Source organism: Pholis gunnellus, assembly GCF_910591455.1.
Source record: "Pholis gunnellus genome assembly, chromosome: 20".
In the NCBI taxonomy this organism is placed as follows: Eukaryota; Metazoa; Chordata; class Actinopteri; order Perciformes; family Pholidae; genus Pholis; species Pholis gunnellus.
This window is the reverse complement of record NC_136547.1, coordinates 4,725,332-4,751,213: the sequence shown is the minus strand read 5'-3', so window position 1 is coordinate 4,751,213 and position 25,882 is coordinate 4,725,332. Positions and strand designations below refer to the sequence as shown.

Sequence of the window (25,882 nt, the reverse complement as noted above, 5' to 3'; positions counted from 1 at the left end):
AAAGATAGTCGTTATGGGCCCGGCATATGTGACGGAATCAACGCCTCCTACCAACATGCTCCTGGTGACACGACTCTAAATGTTTCAACCATTTTTTCGTCAATGCTCTGAGCACAACGTTGTCTTGGCCAAAAGCTTGAGCCGTCTTTTGGCAGCGAGCTCTTTCATTGATTATAATTTATTAAGTGTGCAATCATTTGAAGGTAGAGGGCTCAAAAATAATACACAGAGATGAGCCTCATGTTCCTCTGCAGGGTTTTTGGTGAACATGCAACATCTGGTACAGTAAAAAGAGGGAATAACCCCTTTTGAAACATCTGTCCTAAATGGATGGTATTTCTAATATATATACCCATCTAACAAAAGTAATTGGATAAATGTCATCTACAAAGGATTTAACTGAGTCGAGCGTACGGTCATTGCCATTAAAATTCTCTCTGCCCTCTAGCAATGTCACATGTTTAAGGGTCGCCTAATGCGCTATAGCGCAGGGACACTGCTGGCCACCTGCAGAAGTGGAACACACCTGCATTCATTCATCAACAATTACACAAGAGGCTTCACCTCCTCCCTCTCTCTTATAGACACACCAGCGGGTTCCTCGGAGTCCGTATCCAGTCTGGCTTTGAACCGCTTAAGTTTTGTATGTTGCTTTTCATTTCTGACAAAGTAGCATGAATCTGTTGTAGAGAAGAACACTGCGGTGAATTAGATTAAACAACACAATCATTGCATTGTTTGTTAGATCGGCTTTACTGTGATGACGAGGGCTGTTTTATGATCGGACACCTCTATGGTTAGGTATATGCAAAACAAAAGAAAAGGGGAAGTGTCGAGAAGAGGGCGCACACACACACACATAAAAGGGGATGCAGTGTAGCCCCCACATGCTCATAAACATCTTTCATACTACCCAGCAGTAAAGAAGGGACTCTGTGTTCCAGTGCAGGCATGTTTTTGGTGACTTTTTTTGGTGAATTATCGGGATAATATCGTCACGTGTGACTTGAAACAGTTGTCTGACTCACTATCATGGTAGAGATGTAAAAAATAGAGCCTGTTTTACAAAAGTACAGGAAATATAAAACATGTCAAATTGTTACTTTAAAAAAAAGGTATTCATTTTTTTTATGCAGGAGAACCTTTATGACGACCTACTTTAGGATCGTTTGATTGTTTGTTTTTCACAAAAAAAGGATATTTACTAAAAAGATAGAAAGAAATTGATTCTAGTATTCTTTTAGTGCCATTTTATGAGTTTTACGCATATATAGATAATTATTGGGATAGTGAAAAGTGAATCACAAGTACTGTGTTTTCCCATGCCAAACACAGACTGTTAACTCAACCTAAATACTGTTTGCTAAAAAGTCTTCAGGGTCGTTTTAGTTTAGAATGTGATTCAATTTACAGTTGTTGTTGTTGTTGTTGTTGTAATATAAATGGACTATTCTCCACAGTGCAGTTCCACTTAGTAGTATGTAAGACTCCACTTGCCTCCATCATAAATAGACTCCACATCAGGATACATGCATTACAGTGCACACATAAGAGAATCACAGGATAAGCCTCGGGCCATTACGGAGGCATTGCTGGGCTTTAGAGATTGGACGTCCTTTGCAGCCATTATCAGCTTCACTTGGAGCTTTCATCTGCATTGGTACTCTCATTCCTTCCTATAGAACAGGTGCACATTTGCTAACATTTGCTCCTCATAAACACGTTTGCACGTGCAGTGCACTCTCAGCATTTCCTGAACTGACATGAGCAGCTGAGGTTCGGGCTTTTTCGCAATGCAGGGTGGGTAATAGTGTGAAAGAGCACATACCTGGTCAGTCATCATAACTGTGCTGATTTTGGCTCAGCGTGATCTGAACCTTTTTCTCCTCCAATTTCCAGCCTACAGGGAGGGACAGCTTAGGTTTTTTTGATAGCCTAAATCATTCAGTTATTATTATTTCCAATAAGGCAAACCCAGGTTGTTCAGTTAAAGGTCAGTCGTCCATCACTTTTTGTGTTGCCACATAAGATGATGCCCACATATGCATCTCATGTAGTAAGAGGACATAAACATGGATTTCCAGGAAGCAGAGTGAATTAGTCCAGGATAAATGGCGACTTGTAATGTGCACAGAGGCTAACATCTGTCACTGCTACTGTACAAGAATCTGGACCATGTCCCCGAGGACTGTTTGACAGCACACACCGACGCACACTCACATGTACACACCAACATTTAGGACGATATGTAGACAGACATGTACATCTTCCATATCGTCCCCCTTATGTTCTTTGTCCCTGTGCTTCTTCTTTTGTGTATAATCTACTACCATTACTGCTGGAACTGCAGTATTTGGTTTCTACTAGGAGGATTTGTGACAGATGGACCTCGGGGATAGTGAAGTGCAACTTGAGTTCACGGGAGGATTTAATAACATGGAGGTGGGACAAAAAACTTTGCCACACATCTGTCTTTTTAGATATTATCTAGCTTAAAGAGGCACGAGATCCATGCTCCCATTGAACTTGAAGGTCTTTGCAAACCATACTTTTTTGAGTCCAATGCCTTTTATTTTTTTATTCCTTGTGAAAATTTGCAATAAAAGACCAAACTGAATGTGGGTGCAGTGGTTAGCGCTAGTTCCCAACGGGGCTAAAGAATCAATTACATTAGCAAGAAGCTATCGTTACCTTGCATTTACGGTGGCTCTGAATGGTCAAACCGCTCTGACAAATGCAGAAAAACACAGAACCTGTACCGAAAAATTCTATGATGGACGAAAGTTTCAGAGATGGTGTGTAAAAGTGATGGACACAACGTGAGGTTGCATTTCTTTTTAAACGACAATTTCAGATGCAAAATACAGCAAAGAGACATTGTTATTCCACATTAGGCAAAAAAACAATTACGACCCAGAGCTCCAGTACAACGAGAGATAATCTATTTAATTGAATTACTGTGTCACTAAATATTTTCTTAACTGTGTTGTCTGACTTATTGCAGGTGTAGTTCAACCATTACAGCTAAAGTGATTCCAATGATTCTGTTCCCTCCCTGGCTGACGTCAGGAAACTCACCAGATCTGGAAACGGTACTGCCGGTTTTAGCCTGCCGCCGGGCCTCAAAGAGGATTTAGCTAGTATCATTTAAGATTACCTGTGGTGTTTAGAGTCCTGCCAAGCTAACCGGTGACTGACGGGTCCATTCACCCTTGGCTGCATCCTCGCTGTACAATGGTCATTATCTTAAATTCATTCCCCTTCATCCCAGCTTATTGAAACATTGTGGCTTCACCTATTATGTTCTGCTATCCCACTCAGACTGCATTTTAAAATGCTACACAGAGCAAGGACATAGTGACTTTCCCTGTGATTACCAGCGAGCTAAGCCACGCTGCAAGCCTCTTATTCCCCCTGCAGCTGGATCAAGCAGTAAAAGTTACCCATAAAATCCCCACTGAGGGTTCAGAGATCAGTTCCTCTGATGAAGAAGAAGACTCGCCAGAGCGCCAGTCTCAATAATGTAACGGGGTGGAAAATGAACGAAAAATGTTGATATATGGTTGTGAGTATTTCTTGTCATATTTTCAGGCACCGCAGTGTTAAATTGTGGGGAACAATTTGCTTCAAATGAAGCTGTTTGACTTTGACTAATGGAGCACTTTAGTCTAAAAATGGCAGCTAACATTATGAAGCAACCAACGACAAATCCATGCCACTTAGCTAAAATAAAGCTAGCTGGCTAACCTTAGGTTACAGATTGCTAATTGACCCCCCTATCCTTGCATCGCTATTGGCTCGTAGAAAACAAACGTTAGTGAGACACCTTTGCTTTGTATTGTCAAATCATTCATTGTTGGCTAAAATCAACTGGCTTGTAGAAATGAATGGAGAGAGACATGACACCCGGGAGTGAGCATAAACGTCACATCCTTTACATAGAAATCTGTGCACAGCTATTAAAGGCAGTTTTCAAGTTACCATTATTTTACGGTTAATACATGTAAATTGCTTCTCTTATTTTCTTTTAAAAGTAAAATTTGAGAATGACAATTAATGAGTCATGTCAATTTTATGCCTCCAGGGGCAAATGATAACTCTATCATAAGATAAGATAATCCTTTATTAGTCCCGCAGTGGGGAAATGTACAGGATCACAGCAGCAAAGTGGACAGTGCACACAAGATACATGGTAAAACAAACAAGAGCAGCAAGTATCATAAATAAGTAATAAACAGTAAAGAATATCAACTAAGTAAAAATCCACAATAACTAAATATAAATACAAATATTATATATACAGACAGACTATTTTTTTATTGCACAGTGTAATTACTGCACCAATTGTTTTGGTGTTGTGTGGTCTACTGGGAGCACAGCTGGTTGTGCAGCCTGACAGCAGCAGGAAGGAAGGACCTGCGGTACCTCTCCTTCACACACCGGGGTGAATTAACTGGTGGCTGAAGGAGCTGCACAGAGCTGCCAGGGCGTCCCGCATGGGGTGGGAGGTGTTGTCCATCAGGGATGATAGCTTAGCCATCATCCTCCTGTCTCCCACCACCTCCACCGTATCAGTGGACGCCGCAGCACACTGCTGCCTTCTTGATAAGTTTATTGAGTCTGAACCTGTCAGCTGTCGAGACGCTACCGCCCCAGCAGACCACTCCATAAAAGATGGCCGATGCCACCACGGAGTCAAAGAAGGTCCTCGGTCTCCTCAGCAGATAGAGTCTGCTCTGACCCTTTTTGTAGAGTGGGTAAGAAGATTAATCTGCAACCATTTTGATAATCAATTACCATTTTGTAGGTATAAAATACCAAACATTTCATACGCTCAAATTAAGGGATTTGCCAGTTGTTATTGTTTTAAATTGATCTTTGGAGTTTAATCTGTTCATCATACAAAACAATTTGAATAAGTCAAAAGGTCAACCAGCTCTGGGAAATTTTGATGGGATTTTGTTTCTGACAATTTATAGAATATCATGTGAATAGATTATTCTTTAAAACACACTAAGCAATAAAAAAACAAATTGTCTGCAGCCTTTGTGCTTAGAGCAACATTTGTGTTAAGAGTAGGAAGAAAGACGTGGACTTAAGTGATTAAAGGAGAAATCAAAGAGCTGGAGGGCTCGCATCCATAAACGCTGGATTCATCCCATTCACTCAGCAGTATTGTGACTGAGAACTACTGCATTGTGCTGCTTGTACTCAGTCAGACTTTGACTAGTTCAAGAAACGGCTGCAGGAATCTCTGAATGGGTTGTGTCTGCAGGATAGCTTCATGTTCTGCCCTGCATCATCCTCGTGGGGGCTCTGGTATGGACTTCAGTTTAAGAGGTCTATAGTCACCTTTACAATCTGTACAACATTTGACATCCTCTGTCCTCTGACTCTCACATCGGAACAGGAAAAACTCCCCAAAAAACCCTTTAACAGGGAGGAAAAAGAAGAAGAGACCTTAGGGAGAGCAACAGAGGAGGGACCCCTCTATCAGGATGGACAGAAGTGCAATAGATGTCATGTGTGCAGAATGAACAACATAACAGAGTTAGAACACATTCAATGCATATGACCGAAATGATTCATATAATGAGAGTAGTGAGGACACTCTTAAGACTCTAGGAACCACAAGTAATCCTGAATTTAGGGAGTTTAGCTCTCTAGTAAGATAGTATTGTACTATAAGCTCCTTAAGGTATGGTGGTTTCAGACCAATTAGGGCTTTATAGGTAAGCAGAAGGATTTTAAATTCTATTCTAGAGTTTACAGGCAGCCAGTGCAGAGAATCTAATAGAGGAGTAATATGATCTCTTTTCTTAGTTTTTGTTCGTACACGAGCTGCAGCATTCTGAATCAGCTGCAGAGATTTAAGAGACTTATTAGAGCAGCCTGGTAATATGGAATTACAGTAATCTAGTCTAGAGGTAACAAATGCATGCATTAAGACATGCTTGAAGTTTAGTGAGCTGGTTGGTTTCATCTGGTTTGATCAATAGATATAATTGAGTTCATCTGCATAACAATGAATGTTTATAGAGTGTTTTCTGATAATATTGCCTAAAGGAAGCATATATAAGGTGAACAAGATTGGTCCAAGCACAGAACCTTGTAGAACTCTGTGACAAACTTCTGTGTTCATGGAGGATTCATCGTTGACATATAAAAACTTCACCGATCTGATGAATAGGAACCTGATTAGTGCGGTTCCTTTAATGTTCTCGTCTCTGCAACAGGACGATCAATGGTGTTGAACGCAGCACTAAGGTCTAACAAGACAAGAACAGAGACGAGTCCTTTGTCTGATGCAATTAGAAGGTCATTAGTTATTTTTACCAGAGCTGTCTCTGTGCTATGATGCTTTCTAGAACCTGACTGAAAATCCTCAAATAAACTATTATTTCGCAGAAAGTCACACAACTGATTCGCGACTGCTTCCTCAAGGATCTCAGAGAGGAAGGGAAGGTTAGAGATCGGTCTATAGTTCTACACCTCTGGGTCAAGAGTGGGCTTCTTAAGAAGAGGTTTAATTACTGGTAAAACTTCTTTAAGCAGCCTAGTCGGAATGGAGTCTTAAAAAACAGGTTTAGACGTAGAAAATGTCGATGGGAGAAAAGAAGGTTCTACCGCTGTTTCTAAGGTTCCTGTGTTTGAGGATGGTTGAGTGCAGGAGATTATTCATTTGATCTCTAATAGTTAGTTAGAACCTTTGTTTTATTGTTTGTCTTATTTGCTCAGGCTGAGTTTTATTATGACCCATGTGTTGGACTGGATCTACTTCAGCTGCTTACACCTTTTCTCTGAGACAGCAGTCTGAAGGTCATACTATTTTGACTTACAGTATGATTGAGGAGAGAACAGGGTAAACGTCATTCTGGGAAATAAGTGAGTGGCTCTTCCTCCTGTTTAATTTGGATATTCTTTTCTTCCCTAAAACAAATCAAAATGTTTTTTTAGTGTATACAAAACTCTGCATCCCAGTTATTTACATGTGTGAATGCATTTATGATGCAGGAAGGGAAGCCGACATGCTCAGTGGGCTATCTTAGCCCCGAGCACCGGCTGTCAGTTCATTCAAAACATTTGCTCAGTGCGTTGCCGCGTCGGTTGCCGGGCCCCGGCAGCAAAGAGACAAACCGGCTCACAGTTTGGTTCTAGAATGTTGTCTCTGACGGCGGCTCGGCTGCTGCGTGTGATGACTGTGTGACTTCTGATGTGGTGGAGAGGAAGCAGAGAAGAGGGTGTGCTTCTCAGAATGACCATCGACCAAAATATAGGTGGTTTGGTTGAAAGAGTAAATACCTGTAGAACTTAAGCTCACGCGGTAGGAGCTCAGAATAAGATCCAATTGTGTTCTAAAGCGTATTATCCATTCTTTTCCAAGCTTAATGAATACTCGAGTGTACATCTACATGGGGGTAAGATGACAATGAGACAGACGCTTACTGTCACATATGATTTTGTTTTAGTTAAAAACATAATTATACTTTCCATGAATATAAATGACATATAATCTTTATCATGAAGTTTTGTCCTTCAAAGGGTAGAAATATGTCTACTATTCACCACAGCAGTGATGCTCATCAGTGTTACTTCTCCTTAAGAGAGTGTGTGGCTGGAAATGCCAGTAAATTGCATAAGTCATGGAAGTTATCTGCAATTTTAGAACAAATTGAAGGACAGACAGACAGATACTTTAGTAGATCCCAAATAGATAATCATTAGACTTGTTGCTAAGTACTCATTCATTTGCCAGACAAGCTCAACTTTAAGTGTGTGTGTGTGTGTATATTAGCTCAGTTACATAGAGTGAGTCCATTTTCCTTTTTAAAGTTAAGGGATGAATTATTAATGCATATTATGAGAAGTCCTCACCGTGATCTGGATTATTAAAACTTAGATGCACATAAGAGCAAAGCAGAGACTCCAAAGTGGTTTTGGGGCATTTAGTCTCCACTGTTTTATGAATGGAAAAATCCTTTCACCTCGATAATGGTTTGGAACTGTTGGCTCGCAAAGTGATTTATTGTTATTAGGTGTTATCATGGCAACATCTGACGTGCTTTCTGTGCAGAAGCTGGTTGGTAGTGTGAAACAAAGAAAGGACCTGAACATGAGACCATGAACAAAAATGGTTGTTCTTTGAGGAAGCTGGTATTTGTAGAATGGTATTTCTTTTCCGTCCTACACCCATATACAGTATGTCAGACTTATACTTCATTTATTGTAAAGTAACAACTGTGCTGTGTTTCCACAGGTGATGGCGTCCCAAAGGAAAACAGTCCCTTCATCAACAACACAGACAACGACAAAGGCAACAACTACGATGGCACCAACATGGCCCTTTTTGAGGTAACCGCCTCATCATCAGCTGGATGTAGCGCTTGATCTCGGGGCAAAGGGCGGGTGCTATGAAACATGACAGCAGCTGTGTTTCCATTCACATATTTTCATTCGCATTTTGAAGTTTCACATCAAGTCTTCTTCAATACAGCATGATGTTCATTAAGTAAATGACGGTGCTTTTTAAAGTCAAATAGACCATAAAGAGGAGTATGATTTAGGGCGGGGCTACCTTGTGATTGACAGGTCTCTGCCAGAGCCGTATACGGCGTTTCTACGTCACTCCTCCGTAGTTCAAATATGGTCACTGGTTGCAAAAAGCCAAGATGGCGACGACCAAAACTCCAAACTCAGGGCTTCAAAACCAATGGGTGACGTCAAGACGACTACGTCCACTTCTTCTACACAGTCTATGCCCATAACGTGTGAATGCTCGTCTTCATCTCTTGACAACATGAAACCCGACCGATAGAAGCTGACATGAAAGAACAATTAAAAGCTGCTCAATTCAAACAAATCACTGAAGACCTCTTTCCATTTCTTTCTGGTCGATGAGTAAAAAATAGCCGACTTATTTCGTTTACTGGCAGATTACAGCCATGCGTAGCCTATAGCGCCAACTTCTGAGCAAACTACGCTGCAGCCGAGTCACTCCAAACCAGCTGATGCAAAGTGCTAAACTTGCATCCCTTTTTTTCTTTTCTTTTTGCGGCGTTTCAAAGAAATTTCTTAAAATTCGCTCGCCAATTAGACAGAAACGCTGCTGATGTGATTGGTTTTGGCAACATGTTATAGACCACGAAGGAGAAACCCCAAACTGTGGGGTAGAAGCTGCAAATACATCAATATCTTTCATTCACCGCCACAACTCCTTCTGCACTTTAATTAGAACCAACTTTTAATGCTAAAGCACCAGGGTCAGCTGCAGTGAACTAAACAAATAAACCAGGAGGTGGATCTTTTCTTAGCTCAACAATGCGTCAATCAAAGACTTTACTTGCCATAAAGGCTGGTGCGCTCTTTCAGGAACTCTCGGCTGAACTCTTTCCAGGTGCTTTGCTCTGCCATTTGGCAGACCTTGCCGGTCAGTGGTCACTGGCCCCTGTAAACAATCAATTAGGCCCCGCGGCTTGAGTTTTCACCACTCAGTCTGCAAGGAGCTGACCCAGCCGGGCTGTGAACAGTTAACTGAATATTGCACTGTTCATTTTGACCCTGGAAGCATATTATATATATGGTGGTGTAAGTTTGTGATCCTCCTCTTGTTCAGCATATTTAAAAATATATTTTCCTTATTGCAGGATGAGATCGAAAGCCGCCCCATGGTGTCGGACCTTCTCAGTAAGCTGGCAAACTACACCAACCTCACCCAGGGGGCCCAGGAGCACGAGGAGGCTGACAATGATGAGGGGCCCAAGAAGAAACAAGTCAAGGTACAGCAGCGAGCCTCGTTCGATACAAGGGTTACATCAGAGCGGTTAACAGTTGCATAATAACACTGAACTATCATTACACAACCCTTGACCCATGAAGCCCCGCGGTTTTCTTTTTTTTATTCAAATCTTTCTGGGGGTACGCAAACTTGATCACTCTATTTCCCACTATAATATATAGTTATCCTGTTACTTTTGAATACAAAAGTATTCAATTTAGCAAGTTAAATATAGTAAGAGAGTAAATACAAATCCAGCCAGTAAGCTTGTTTAGCTTCATTTATTGGTTTTGTGCTTGAAAGTAAAAACTGAATAATTGGACCCTTAAAGTTACTGTGAGGAACTTGTTGCTGGTTATGAAACAGTCTCAGTTTAATACTGAAGCCTTTTTATTACTTTATTAGTAAAGGAGACCATCAGAGAGAAGATGGACTATTTCTACGTAGGTCTTCTTCATGCTTGTCATCTGTGCTCTTGGCTCATATTTTGCGTGAAATCAGACGACATCGTGCAGGTTCACAAGAACCTCCTTCAGCTCAGACTCCAGCGGGGCCTCTGGCTTTGCTGCCGCCTTCAAACTGCTCCTCCAGGAGCAGAGCGTCTCCTCTCTGGGAGCCAACACCAACACCACGCTGCTGGAGACCCAGGTCGTATTGCTGGAGGGGAGGGAGGCACGGGAGAACCACAACCAGGACTGAGTGGGGAAGACTGTCAGACCCTGCTGCAGTAAAATGAGACGTGTTTTAAGGGGACTCTGGGCTCGTAAACACTACCACTTTTGTCCTCAGGGACCGCCGAGATTGACACAAAATGAAAGAATGAAGAATTTTACTCAGCAATAGATACCGTATTACCACAACTGAGGCTACTTTATATGATGCCCAGTATTTAGTTTTACTAAAAAGGACATGATGACCCAGAGATTCAGAGAACAGCGGGTTTCTTAGAAAAGGAAAAGTAGCCCCAGAACTACCATGCAGCACATAGATGCTTGGGTAACCACAGCTTCAGTCCCATGCCAGTTGCTCCATCCTGTCCCCTGCATGGAAAGAGGCCTCGGCACCTCCCATCGGCTCGCAGGATGGGAGTCTTGGTCAAGAATTAAGCTGACACCATCTTCGCCCCTCTTTGTCTGGACCAGAAGGACTACTAGCACTCTACATTTGGAGAGAGCTGGCTAAAAAGGTGGCTGCTTGTCAATAATGAGATGATCGATTGGACATTTTGTGTTTTTCTCCAAAAACAATGTGACATGCTGTTGCGGAACTACAGTTTTCTCGCAAGGAATGCTTTCTTCTGTGGTGGAAGCATTGACGGATTCTCCAAAAGTATTGTCGCTGGTTACTGGATAGTGTTGTGGTTTATGTAACAGTGCCACTGAGATGTCAGTGACACATCGGTTGTTCAGCGAAACGATGAAAGAGATGATTCAAACATGATTTCATTTTTAAACCACAGCTTCTAAATTTAAAGCGTGGGAACATGAATTTGGATCTTCATCATTATGGCAGATAAAAAAAAATACTATTAATTAAACTGTATCGTCATGCTTTGTCCATTTCGTTGCAACTCTGCAAACAGATTTTGGTTTCATTATTTAATTTTTTTGGGGGTGGTTAGCTGATTTCATTAATACCAAGTAAATAAAATGTCTTCCTTTTTAACTTCCCCTTTAGATATGCCTGCTTATTGTTGATAACATTGCTGAAAATCCCCCCTCCCCTCGCCCCCTGCTCTGCACCTCGATCCCTCCACAGAGCCCTCAGATGGGGACCTTCATGGGCGTCTACCTCCCGTGCCTCCAGAACATTCTGGGGGTCATCCTGTTTCTGCGACTCACCTGGATTGTCGGCACTGCCGGCATCTTGGAGTCCCTGGCTATCGTCTGCCTGTGCTGCTCTTGTGTGAGTACTCAACCCTCTCTTTACCCGTATTACACTTTCTAAAAACATCTTAAAAATGGAGAGGAAAGGAAGGTTTTAACATCTGCAGATCCATCGTTGTTCTGTTTGAGGATGGTACAAACTGAAAGGAGCTGGTGTCTTTAAGTGTCATATAATATAACATAATGGGTCATAAATCCTTTATCAAGGATTTAGAGCCATTAGAGCAATGACATGCACGATTATGTAAGAGTGCGCAGCGCTTAATGTACACATCCAGCGCTTTAATGTGTAGAATGAATACATTAGCACACCAGAGTGAATATGTGTCCATGAGTGTTTTTGTGACACGGGAGGGGGCAGATAGGACCTCAACTTTTATTGGCAGATAGGACCAAACATTGGACCGACGGCAGTAATGAGAGACAGGCAGGTTGACTTAGTGGTCACTGATCCCTCCTATATTTAGCCACTGTGACTCTCCTCGCCTCTAATGTGTAATCCCTCCATCTGCAAAGTGTCAGAAACACAGCGACATGCACACCCACACAGTGGCTATATTTGCCAATCCCACGGCAGACAATGGATTACTTCATATTAATCAGGGAAAGTGCCAAGAACAAAAGTAAAACCCTCAGGCACTCTCTGAGTCGAATGCCTTTCGCCTAGTAGTGGAATGCTCTAATAGTATGTCGTGATCAATTTCACTTACTTGGCCAAAAGTGACCACGTTCCAGACCATGCAACGTCAAGAATTTTAAATCCTAAATCTATTTCCTTTGTCTTGTAACTGAAAGAAGCAGTCAAAGCCATGAATTTCAACTATTTCTGTTTTAATTTATTAGAATAATTATGTACTGTGAATGAAAATATTACACTGCGTCTATAGCGCCGTGAACCCGCATCAGGTTGTGTAGCTGTAAAAACAGTTTTCCCTGAAAGAAGTGGACTCCGTTTCCACTGCGGCGCTGCTGTTACATAACAACAGAGCCAAGCTTAGTCAAACAGATTAATGTTCATTTTCTCTGTTTAGGCCGCATCTGACTTTGCACTGGTGGTTCCACATCAGCTACCCGTTTATAGGTCATGTTTTTTGTGCTCTTGACCAACACCAGAAATGTCTAACAATAACTAAAGGGAATTGACTTTAGTGTAGCCCAGTAATGATTTACTGTGAGCACTTTCTTGTTTTCATACTCCCTTATTATTCATAATTCATTAATTCTTCTTTTTGTCGATGTTCACATGAAAGCCAGTGCCGACCGTTTCTATTTTATTGCAACCAAAAGAAGTAGAAATGAGGACAGTGAAGAGGCTCAGAGAGTCAGGATGGCTCTCGTGAGACCAGGTCTCACGCTAACATAAGAGAGTACAGATGCTCCTGTTCATTAGCTCAGTACACATCACGTCATGATTAGCCTGGGCTGTGTGTATCTCAACCACATGTATACAGCAAGTCGGTGACCACTTTCCAGTTCACAATGAAAATAAATCAATTTACAATGGGATCATTTTTTGTTGTTGTAATTTGAATGTAAATAAAGTGCCACAAAAGCATCAAAATAGACTAATAGAGCTTGTTTATTAAAACAAAAAGTGTCAGTGGAGGATCCCTCGGACCACTCTCCAGAGGTCCAGGCTAAGCCCTGAATATCCTCAAATTTTGGAAACGCCCCCATTTACAACTAAAATGCAGTTGCAGCTATGAAATGCAGTGAAATGTCTGATTCATCTGTGATTTAGGCCTAGTGTCGATCCTTGTGCCAGCTTGATTTAGTTAATAGGCCTAAATTGAGTTAACACGTCAATAATAATAAAAAAATAAAGAATTTCAATGAGAGATGAGTTTTGGGTCATGTTCATTCATTTTATCAATAAATATCATTAATATTTATTAACTGGCCTCTGGGCAAAGCACGGTGAGTGTCCCTGCAGCAGTAGCTGTTTTGTGTCTTTAGGTCACAACCTGCTTTTCTATAATGAGAAGATGTTTTTTTATTAAAAAAGTGTTATTTGTCTCAAAGCTGCATCGCTCACATTACAGTTGATTATTTCTAATGATTGCAGTTACCTTACTCGTACTGACTCTTTGTTATTATATCACCATCCTGTAACGTTAATAAGATAGAAGATAAGATACTGTGTTGGAGTTCAGTCAACAGGATCATTGTCTCAATGGCGGCGTTATTTATGAGTGATGCAGCCGTCTGGACACTACATTAGAGTCATTATTAGCTATACGTAGATGTTCACATGTTGAACTGTTTAGTATTTTGAGCTAAATGTCGAGTTTGATTGTGTCAGTTTCGCTCACTTCTTAATGTGGATCATTAAAGAACTGTGAGACACCAGAAGCAAATCCATTTAGTTTAGTTAAGTGATGTATCGGTTAACTTTGAGCTCCATGGATCACAATGATGTTTGGTTAAAGCAGTTGTTGGACCATGTTTGGGTCTGACTGGCCTCTGGCTGAATTTCTTCTAGAAGCCCCTAAATCTCCCAGAATGTGGTAAGAAATGTGTCCACATGGGAATTGCGCGGTCCTTTTTCAACCTGGAGGACATGTCTTTCAGTACTTCTCTTTGCTGTAACTGACTCAACACAAGCTCGTGTCTAGCTGCTTTAGGTTTCAGGTGAAGCGGAAGTTAAACTTGTCAGCTAATTGGCTTTGCTCCAGATCGTCTGACATTTTGAACTGGACGTCCGGCACAAGGTTTATCTCGGTCGTGTCCTTGTCCCTGCTTCCCTCCTCCTCCTCCTCCTCCTCCTCCTCCTCCTCCTCCTCCTCCTCCTCCTCCTCCTCCTCTTTCCTTTGTCTTCTATTCTCTCACCTTCATGCTTTCTCCTCTCCCTCTTTCTTGCGCCCTAAATTTCCTCGTGTCTTTCTCTCTTTTCTCTTCTTTGAGCCTCTTATCTCGTCTCCCTGCCCCCCTCTCTGCTCTGCCCTCTCTCTCATCTGGAAGCGCTGTTAGGTAACAGGCTGATGTAAATATCCTCCGTCGCAAGGGCTTCACTGAAACACTCGTGTCCATTACCAATCTGAGAGATTAGATCAAAAGCCCCTAAGAAGTATTGTAACCGGATTTATGCTAGACTAAGGACTCCGAGTTTCCTCTTTGTTTATGTGATTTATTCAAGAATTATTAGGTGGGCATGAAAAATTGATTATTATTATTTTCATACTTTGTTTTGAATGTGTGATAACAGCATCACAAGCTCCCTTGTTCCAATGCATCATTGGACGTCCTGTGTGTAAGGTCTTTAGATTTGACAGTTTTGTTCTGATGTCGTTGTTCTTCACTGTCCTCTGTCAACAGACCATGCTGACAGCCATATCCATGAGTGCAATCGCTACCAATGGGGTTGTGCCAGGTAAGACGCTTCGTTACTCGGACATACACAAACTTAAGACGTAAGATTTGTCTTAGCAATGTCTTTTTTTTCTGTTTACTTGATTTTCTAATGAGGATAAAGTGGAGCAATAGGAATAGGCTGATGTGCTCAAGGTGCAACTGGAGTGTTTTTGATTGGTTGCTGAATGAACTTATTTATAGGATATTTTATCCCTTCTCCTTCCTCCTTTGGTTTATGGTAACTGATATAATTGTCTGAGAATTTAAGGCACAGAAGTGTTTTAAGTCCCAAAACCGTGACTACAATGTCCCTTGTTTAGTGCATCCGTGGTTGTATTACAACACGTCTTAGTTCCTCAAAAGCGAATCCCTATAAACAAATTCTGCATTCATTGGTATCAGAAGCGTTCTGATTTTTTGTTTGTAGTCTGAGCAATATTGACCAATCACATTGGTGCAGGCCTTGGTTGCATGCAGGTAAACAGCCCGTGTGGAGCGCAAAAGTGGCGGAACGCAATCTGGGAACACATTTAGCTTTTTATTGGTTTGAAATTAGCTTATAGACAACATGAGAAAGAAGCCGGTCGTACACATAGTCCCTCAACTCCAATCTCGCATCTCAAGTTGCTATTCGGACCGTAAACAATGAGCAGCACTGAAAAGGAACTCTTGGCCCAGATATGCACCACAACCCCAGGAATATAGCCCCTTATCCGTCGTCACACCGATAGACGATGGGTTCAGAGATTCCTAAGAGAAGTTTCTTTTCCCTCATAAAACTCACTCCCACTATGCTCCTCTCTTTCTCCCAGCTGGAGGCGCCTACTACATGATTTCCAGATCTCTGGGCCCAGAGTTTGGTGGAGCTGTAGGTCTCTGTTTCTACCTGGGCACGACCTTCGCTGGCTCCATGTACATCCTTGGTACCATAGAGATTCTGCTGGTGAGTGAACACTGCGTCGACTACTTCGACAAAGCGGCCATCCTCTCCAGTATCTCCACCACCTACGTCTTTTTTTCCCCTTCTCCATACAGACCTACATCGTGCCTCAAGCAGCCATCTTCGTGGCAGAGAAGAAGGAGGATGAGGTGAATGCCCTGCTGAATAACATGCGCGTTTACGGCACGTGCTGCCTAGCGCTGATGGGCGTGGTCGTCTTCGTCGGGGTGAAGTATGTCAACAAGCTCGCGCTGGTCTTCCTGGCCTGCGTCATTCTCTCCATCCTGGCCATCTACGCTGGAGTCATCAAGACCATCTTTGAGCCACCGGACTTCCCGTGAGTCCGAACGATAACCTCCGATGTAGCACGGAACCACGTGACGCACAAATAGCATCAGACTAGATCATTTTAATCAGCGTGTGGTTTTAAAATGTCTCGCTCCTCCACGCAGTCTTTGCATGTTGGGGAATCGCACTCTGCAGAACCACAACTTCGACAGCTGTCTCAAGACGGAGGTCATCAACAACTTGACGGTCACTACCAAGCTGTGGAATCTGTTCTGCGACGGGCCCGGGCTCAACGCCACCTGCAACGACTACTTTGTCCTCAACAATGTGACCAAGGTGCAGGGCATCCCCGGACTGACCAGCAAAGTCATTTCAGGTTGGAACACTGTGTTTCCTCTGGAGGTTTTAGTAGAAGTGTGCAAATGTGGTGGAAATTTCCTCTATAGTCCTTTAAACTTCCCCTCATGCACAATTAACTTGTCCAAGTTAATCAGAATTAGTTTTTGTCTCACTCAATCTCATCCTATCATACTGGAGCAGCCACATTTCATGAGAAAGAAGAGTGTAGCGGTTTGGATGATGTTTGTTAAATACTCACATCTTAGCAGAGATCTCCTCCGCTACTGACTGCTATGTTTCATTAAGTACAGTGCAAACTCAGAACATTCTTCAATCTTATGTAACTGTTGACGAGGACAAACTAGTTCTACTCTAAACTCTGCAAAAAAATACATTCCTGAAATATTTCTTGTGAAGCATCTGGGTCAAACGTGTGCAGATATCATGTGATTATTTCACTCTCTCTGCTTTCTCTATTTCCATTTTTTTCTTTTGTTCCTCTCTAGTCTCTCTCAAATAGCTCCTCCTTGACCATATCGCCATCCTCCTTTCTCCAAAATATGTTTCTTCCCCTTCCGATTCAAATCTGTTTTTAATTTTTCTCTATTTAATAGTCTGGACCGCTGCTCTTACTCGAGGAATCATAAGCTGTGAACAGTTTGACTCCCCAGCTCTGACTACAAAGCTTCACTTGGCACCGAGCATTCATGTGTTCTAAACCTACGGACACTGATATCAGATAAATGCTTGATCTGATGTTATCACCAAAAGTCAATGTTTATTAAAGGAAAAGATAGATGCAGTCATTTCAGAAATTCACAGCATGTTTTTATCTCACGAAATATGACGACAGACAAAAAGAGAAGACATTCGGTACAGCCCTGGTGTTAGTGACATGTTTGATTCTGCTCTATTCCTCTGGTTAGGTCAGCCAAAGAGTGGAATAGTTTTAACACACTGTATTAAGGCTATAATGCCACAAGCATGACCATAGTCTGCTTTTTTTTATCTACGACCAGTTGCTTGACCGCGGCCTCTTGTTTCTTGTAGAAAACATGTGGTCAGTGTATGGCCCTCTGGGTAAGTTGGTAGATGACCCGAAGCTGCCGTCAGTGGGGGGAGTTGCCTCTGCCCAGGACAAGTACCTGCCCTATGTCATCAACGATATCACCACCTTCTTCACGCTGATGGTTGGCATCTACTTCCCGTCCGTCACTGGTGAGACTGTGACACACCCACACACTCAGTATAGTCGAAACTGATCAAATTTGTTTATTTTCTAAAGATTTCCTGTCGTGACCCTCCCCTCTCCACCTTCAGGTATCATGGCTGGTTCAAACCGGTCAGGTGACTTGCGGGATGCCCAGAAGTCCATCCCCATCGGGACCATCTTAGCTATCGCCACCACCTCCTTCATCTGTATCCTTTAACCTTTTTGTGAGGATAATATCAGAAAGTCTTGTCACATGGCTACAACTGTAAGTTTAACAATGTTCGTCCAGCTTAATCAGCTGGACCTTAAATTGCTCAGTATGGAGCTTGAGAATCACAACTTGCCAGAAATAGCTGCCAGGTTTCTAGGTTGTTGGCAGGGGAGCCATTGGAACAAGAATCAAAGCCTGCCAAAGGCCTAATACAACAGAGCAGGTACCACCTGTAGGATTATGGGTAGTGTGGATAACTTTAGCTTTAGAGCAACAGGAAAGGGAAAAGACTGCCCACGGGGTGAATATACTCTCCTGAACAGTGCTTTCCAGACGTCACCTGCGTGGTTCTGTTCGGTGCCTGCATTGAGGGAGTTCTGCTTCGAGACAAGTAAGAGAATAAGTATAAAGTGGTACACATTCTATCACTTCGGTTTTGTTCCCCCTCTTCTCTTTTAGTATCTTGAGGGCAGATGGATACGATTAAGTTCCCTCATCATTAGAGGCTCAGATTTTATGTTTTCCTCGCAAATATTTTGTGATCATGTGATGTGAAAGGACCACTGTACCATCGCAAACACATTTTTATCCCGAGTCCTGAGAAGTACTGTTGAACCTTTGAAGTAATTTGACTCTGTTAATAGAGCTCCATTGTTGCATTGGCTGACATCTTCCTTATTTACCATGAACACATACGCTGTGGTTTATTTTGAATTCATTATCGGTGCGGATTACATTGCAACCCGTTTAGCAGCTACCAGTTTCAAAACTAGTTGTCCACATTAGTCACACTGACACTAAAACATGTGAATATAGGCTCCAAGTTGGAAATAAAACCCAAGTCACTCTTTAATCCCTGATTACCTGTCCTGCTGCCAGAGGTCGCACTAAATCTGCGGCTGAAAGTAGTCCCCAACAAATGCACGATTTCCTCTTGTTTGGTTATTGTTTGCTTAGGATAGTAGTTCCAAGGTGTGTCAGGATTTTATTCAGCCTCTTTTAAAAATGAAAGTGGGGTGAACAGGTTTTGTGATGAGAACCTCAGACTGTTGTAAATTGTTTAATTGATGTGATTTACTTTGACTATGATTGTATAAAAACAGGAAGTGCTTTTACTTTGAAGCCAGGAAGTGGAATGATACGTGGCTTCTTGACGCTAATGACGAGAAATGATAGTGTGGGAAAATGAACATGTCGAGTTCTGTTCACCTGAACAGTTGTTATACTGCAGAGAGAAGTAAAGTGTTCCGTTCAAATCCCAGACGTGTCTTAGTCCTCTTTAGAAGCTCCACTTCACTACACAGACTGGCTGGGTACCTTGTAAAGTTTTGACAGATGGACTAACGCATGGTTGCTTTCGGTCTTTTTAAGGGATTTGATGACAATGACAAAAACACCAGCTTTATCCGTTGAAGACAGAAAACATGCAAAACACAAGTTTCATAGTTCTCCACGACACAAAAGGTCTTTTTGTGGCTATTTGAAAATATTATTTATGCAAAGTGTTTTTTGCCTAATTAACTCATCTTGATCAGTCATGAGTGGTACGTTTTTTATTTGTTTACATACAGCATGGTCCACATGTTTTAACACCAAGGCATTCATTGATTTGAAATGTATATTTCATGTGTTGTAAAACATTACATTTTTAGTGATGTGAAACATGCTCTTGTGGATGCACAGATGCACCCATAATACTTGCTACTGAGATTTAAAGATGTAAAGTTATTGAAATGAACTATTTGAAATGCTGGTAACTGTTAGAAAAATTCACGCAAGACCGCTGGAAAATCATTAATCAATTGGCCATTTATTCTTGCAAGAAGGAGACAGAGTTGATTCAAATACAGTATACATGGATCAAGGCTGCTCAGAGGTCTGACTCTGAGCCTCGGATATTTATACCAAGTAAACAATACAGTGTCACAGGCAATACGTCACGAAAGCATAACACACACACAAAATGGCGTCCACGCCATGTAGTCCAAGTAGATGTCTGCAACTTTACCTGAGCATTTGTTCTGGCACAAAGGTCACATTCTCATAGTCAGGAGGCTAAGTTCTCATAACATAGCTCTGTACCCATCTTAACGCTCCCACAGTCCTTATTAGCATTTCAATCCAGGACATGCTGCTGAGTGTTCTTTCGCATAGACTAAACAACTGTGGTGAGGTAGTTCACACAACAAGGACACATAAGGACACCAAGCTTTTTAAAGCACACCTTATAATTAGTCATTTAGATTTTCCCCAACAGTAACATACCTACATGATATATGGCTGAATACAGACATCAATTAGTGTAAATGATTGTTTTTGCATTGCAGATTTGGCGACGCAGTGAAGGGGAACCTCGTGATAGGCACGCTATCATGGCCCTCTCCCTGGGTTATTGTGATTGGCTCGTTCTTTTCCTGCTGCGGGGCAGGGCTGCAAAGTTTGACCGGCGCCCCCCGCCTGCTGCAGGCTATCGCCCGAGACGGCATCGTACCTTTCCTGCAGGTCAGACGCACACAGTCAACACAAATACAGTCCGACCTGTCCTCAGCCTCATGTGCTTTAATGTCATACGTGACTGTGTGTGTTTTTAGGTGTTCGGTCATGGGAAAGCTAACGGAGAACCCACCTGGGCTCTGCTGTTGACTGCTGGGATCTGTGAGATCGGTATCCTCATCGCCTCCCTGGACGCCGTGGCTCCAATCCTCTCCATGTCAGTATCTGTTTGCATAGTCATATTACATCCTCTCTTTCCATTAAACCAGATCAGCAGAGAAAAGTCCATGATCCCTCAAGTATTTGACTTCTTGAAGCCACTTACAGTGGCTCATAAAGTGGAGATTTAGATGATGAGAGAATGTCTTCCTCCCACAGGTTTTTCCTCATGTGCTACTTGTTTGTCAACCTGGCCTGTGCACTTCAGACCCTGCTGCGGACGCCCAACTGGAGACCACGCTTCAAATACTACCACTGGTGGGTGATGAATCACTCAGTCTTGCAGTATATTGGTCACTCTCTACATTGACTCTCTCACAGCGAAAGAGGATATTGTTATGAAATTATTATTCAAACTTTTAATCATTTATTAAGAGTCACTGAGGTTCATCTGAGGCTTATAACACTGCATTTTAACAATCTGTCAGGCTTTTTTAGCATTTTTAACATTATGTCTAAAAACAATGAGACCTATGTCATTTATTTTTATGAATTATGTCCTTTATTATCCCAAATGTTTCCAACAATTTTCAAACCCAGAGAAATCTGTCATTTTAATTAAGGTAACCTTTTGTTTAATTTGGTCGCCAAAGCTTCTTTGCTCATTCGTCAAATCAGGGTTGTCTGCCAGAAGTTATAAATTGAACGTTTTAGATCTTGGACTTTTTAACTGTATATTTCAACCAGATGAAGGATTTGAGTAATCAGATTTCTGGATCTTAAGTTATCAGTGAAACAAGCTAAGCCAACGTTAGCTCCAGCTCTCCTCGCAGGCCCTCCAGGACGTCCTTTGTCTGCCTAACAGCGTTGGAGAACCACCGATTTAAAATGTGAAACTGCTTCATTTTTGTGTTTTTATCAGTTTTAATCTCCGTGTCCCTTTGTTTCTGGTGAGGAGGAGACCTCTGCTGTAAAAACCTCCTTAATGATAAACACTGAAGGAAACCTAACCAGTAGAAAGTGACTACAACCTCGTGGCAGAAAATGGCATAATGTGTGTTTAACCTGTCAACGACCTGCTGCTGAGATGAGTCTTTCCTCATGAAGTTTGTTCAGTGGGGTTTGTGTGATGATGGCCTGAAGGGAGATCAGTTCAGCAATACAGGACAACCCTAGCTGTCCGTTCTGAACTGGTTTCCTTTTTCTGTAAATGTAGTTACTGGAGTTAAAAAGTGTGTGTTTGCTCCTGCAGGGCTCTCTCCTTCCTGGGAATGAGCTTGTGTCTTGCTCTCATGTTCATCTGCTCCTGGTATTATGCTATTGTGGCCATGGCCATCGCTACCATCATCTACAAATACATCGAATACAGAGGGTAAGAATGACTGTGTATGCAATGTTTTTTCATAGTTCTACAGTAAAAAGGAAAATATGACATCAAGATACATGTATGTGATCAGACATCTTGATATTTATTGCTATACCTACACTTTTAACAGGCACGAAATACTGCTTTAAATGCAGGATTTACCTGAGCTACTGTGGAGGGGAAAACACAGATTCCCGCATTTAGGATCATCCACCTCATTACAAAATGAGCCAAGTGTTCTACAGTTGTTCTCAGCTCGTGAGAACAGTGTGATCCTCCAGAATAAGAGAGAAATAAAAAAAGGCCTCTTGGATGACACCAAATGTAGCTACTGAGCTCAACACAAAGGTGCTTGATGTATGTTGAAACAGAAAATGTTCTCACAGAGCCAAAGGAACTCGACTAAATCAGCAAAACACACAAGACACCATTTCAATCAGGAGAGACTTGTTTTATAGTTTAACAATGATTTGCATCAAATATAAAAAGTGCAAAGTCTTTGGCGATTGGACTCCATCCTGAAGTACTATCACCGAGGGTAGGGGTACTGAGGTCCAACAGGCCTAATCCCCCTGGAGTCCAGACACTGGTGGTGGTGGTGGTGAAGAGAGTTGCGGCAATCTGATGATCAGGAGTATCAGGAGATCAGGAGAATCAGGAGCATTACTGTGATGCTGATTGGAGGTGACTGGGGTGGAGGAGGGTCGCGTCTGCTTAACGCTGAAATGACAACTGACAGCAGCAGAGAGAATACTATTTAAAGTTTGACAGCAACGATATGATTGGCTTAAGGAAGCTGTGTGCAGAATCTGGTTGATTACTTAAAAGTGCACGCCCACAATCAGCTGATAGAGTAATTACAAGGAGAAGAGAGACAGAGATTACGAGTGAGTGTCTTCCTGACTGAACTTGCGCTTGAGCTTCATTTAAACCAGCAGGTGTGAAAACAGTGTAATACTGTTGAAATACATCCACTGGCTTTGGTTTTTAACAATCTGTGTGTGTTGTTATTGTGTTGCTTCTTGTGCATGTCAGTAATTCATGGTGAATCATTTGTTGGCTGCAGGGCAGAGAAGGAGTGGGGAGACGGCATCCGTGGCCTGTCGCTCAATGCAGCCCGCTACGCCCTCATCCGCCTCGAGGAGGCTCCACCGCACACTAAGAACTGGAGGTACTGTGTGTGTGTGTGTGTGTGTGTGTGTGTGTGTGTGTGTGTGTGTGTGTGTGTGTGTGTGTGTGTGTGTGTGTGTGTGTGTGTGTGTGTGTGTGTGTGTGTGTGTGTGTGTGTGTGTGTGTGTGTGTGTGTGTGTGTGTGTGTGTGTGTGTCTTTGCTACGTAGTGAGGAGATTTTGCTATCAGAAGCGTTCTGGTTTCCGTTTGCAGCCCCAGGAGACACATTTGGTTTGAGCAGGCGCTGGTTGAATGCAGTTCGTGTGGAGAGCAAACGTGGCGGAACGCATTGGCCGAATTGCAAACTGGGAACTCGCCAGCTAATGTCTGACAATGATTTCGCTTTTCATTGTTTTAAAATGGCTTGTGAACTACCTACCGGTCGTACACGCCATCTCTCAACTCAAACTCCATTATGGCATCTTAAATGCTTAATCAGACTGCAAATAATAACCGGCGCAAAGAGGAAGAAGTCTTGACCTGGGTATCTGCTGGCTACACCGTTACCCCAGAAATATTGTTCGTTATCCCCAGAGGCTATATCATCATTAGATCAATAGCCGATTGGTTCTGAGATTGTTGTTAGGATAAGGGTTGGGAGACATTTAGTTGTGATGGTTAAATTGAGGGCCCTGGGAATGCATTATGTCAACGAGGGTCCTCACAAAGACAGGAGTACAGGGATGTGGGTGTGTGTGTGTGTGTGGTCACAGTAAACACAGTGCCACCTGTCACCGTTGCTGTGGACAAAAGAGAGGCAGGAATAGACACAGAGGGTGAATTTGAGTAATCTCTTGGTCCTAATCTGACAGAGGTTGATGAGTCTTTATACTGTACTGAGGACCACACTGGCTGACCTTGCGGACTGCCTGTCCAAAACACCAAACCAGTTTCATCTACTTTCTTGGCACACTCAGTGTGGATTGATGTGATTTTTCCAATGATACAGTTGGTGCTCATTGAAAATAACAGTTGCCACTCTTGTGAACTGTGACAGATAAATCTGACTTCCCTTCTCTCTCTCTCTCTCTCTCTCTCTCTCTCTCTCTCTCTCTCTCTCTCTCTCTCTCTCTCTCTCTCTCTCTCTCTCTCTCTCTCTCTCTCTCTCACGCTCTCGCTCTCGCTCTCTCTCTCTCTGTGTCTCCAGGCCTCAGTTGCTGGTGCTCCTGAATCTTGACTCGGATCAAGGAGTCAAACACCCCCGCCTGCTGTCCCTCACCACTCAGATGAAGGCAGGGAAAGGCCTCACCATAGTGGGGAACGTTCTAGAGGGGACCTATCTCACCAAAGACACAGAGGCCAGGAAGGCTGAGCAGGTATGTTGGTGATGTGTACACCAGCATGCATAGACATACATGCAAAACACAAATGCAGGCACAAGTATGTTGATATTTAATCTGCACTCTGATAAAACACCAACTGTGTTGAATACTTTTTTTAGTATCTGCTCAGAATTGCTAAGAGTTACAGTCCAAATCAACAAAATGGTATGTTTCCTTTTGGTTTGTGTTTACAATTGTTCCACAGTCCACGAACACATCTGTTGTGTCAGTCAGGATTTTAACAGGAAGCATTTTACACTCTGACTGCAGGTGAACTCTGCCATCTACTGGCCAAACTAAGTAGGTTGTTTGATTAGATTTCGTTTTTCAACCTCATTCGACCATTTCCTCAAAAGCATCAGTAGAATACTTTTCCTGCAAAAACATCTTGTGCAGAAGCTGAAATTCCAAATTACACAGACTGCTGTATTCATGGGCATTGTCACTATGACTAGTCCTGAATGGATACTAACGAGAGTGCTGAATGGTAATCGTCTTTCTCTGTCCAGAACATCAAGTCCGCCATGTCAGAAGAGCGAACAAAGGGTTTCTGCCACGTCGTGGTGTCTTCAAACCTCCGAGACGGCGTCTCCCACCTCATCCAGTCCGCGGGGCTGGGAGGCATGAAGCACAACACGGTCCTCATGGCCTGGCCCGGCACCTGGAGGCAGGCCAACGACCCGCAGTCATGGAAGAATTTCATAGGTACTGAGCGGGAGACTGTTGAAAAATACATTGGAGTACATGTGTAGGTAGAGAAACGCAGTAATCCGATGAGTATTGTGGACAACTACAGAAAATTCCATCCAAGTTAATAAAAAAATGCATGGAAAGTAATTATAATACATCTGATATTGCATATTTGCACAGCCGCTTATGCAGTCCAATAAGTGGTCTGCAGTGTTTTAACTCCACCTTCTAGTATCGGTTACTAGCTCGGGCCCTCGATGGAGGTGATACCAAGATAAGTACCAGGTAGTATCCACAACTTTTGACAAGGGAAACCCAAAAAAGAGTGAGTTAAGCCGATCCGTACCATGCGGTGGAAAAGACACTCTCTCTTTTTCTCTGTCCATCCAGAGACGGTGCGGGAGTCCACAGCCGCTCATCATGCCTTGCTCGTGGCTAAGAATGTGGACAGCTTCCCCACCAACCTGGACCGCTTGGGGGAGGGCACCATCGACGTGTGGTGGGTGGTTCACGATGGAGGCATGCTGATGTTGCTGCCCTTCCTGCTGCGACAGCACAAGGTCGGTGCATATCTCTGAGATACCCTCAATGCCCACAAGTCATTGTTTCATGTGTTTTTCTTCAACACCCTCCTCCCACTCCCCTCAGTGCTGCTTTGTCTCACTAATCCATCCATCTC

The 25,882-nt window shown here is 42.7% G+C and overlaps 1 protein-coding gene across 4 annotated transcripts in view; it reads left to right on the top strand.

Moving 5' to 3' along the window:
• The window catches only part of slc12a7b (solute carrier family 12 member 7b), a 65,199-nt gene that overhangs the window by 28,832 nt on the left and 10,485 nt on the right, over positions 1–25,882 (top strand). For all 4 annotated transcript variants that reach the window (XM_079181247.1, XM_079181245.1, XM_079181244.1 and 1 more), the window contains exons 2-19: positions 8,258–8,352; positions 9,645–9,776; positions 11,534–11,680; positions 14,977–15,031; positions 15,825–15,955; positions 16,048–16,289; positions 16,405–16,616; positions 17,630–17,797; positions 17,900–17,998; positions 18,337–18,394; positions 20,331–20,505; positions 20,595–20,713; positions 20,875–20,973; positions 21,908–22,027; positions 23,088–23,192; positions 24,339–24,507; positions 25,023–25,218; positions 25,594–25,763. In XM_079181247.1, the coding sequence (XP_079037373.1) occupies positions 8,258–8,352; positions 9,645–9,776; positions 11,534–11,680; positions 14,977–15,031; positions 15,825–15,955; positions 16,048–16,289; positions 16,405–16,616; positions 17,630–17,797; positions 17,900–17,998; positions 18,337–18,394; positions 20,331–20,505; positions 20,595–20,713; positions 20,875–20,973; positions 21,908–22,027; positions 23,088–23,192; positions 24,339–24,507; positions 25,023–25,218; positions 25,594–25,763 (2,492 nt within the window). The remainder of the gene's footprint in view (positions 1–8,257; positions 8,353–9,644; positions 9,777–11,533; positions 11,681–14,976; positions 15,032–15,824; positions 15,956–16,047; positions 16,290–16,404; positions 16,617–17,629; positions 17,798–17,899; positions 17,999–18,336; positions 18,395–20,330; positions 20,506–20,594; positions 20,714–20,874; positions 20,974–21,907; positions 22,028–23,087; positions 23,193–24,338; positions 24,508–25,022; positions 25,219–25,593; positions 25,764–25,882) is intronic.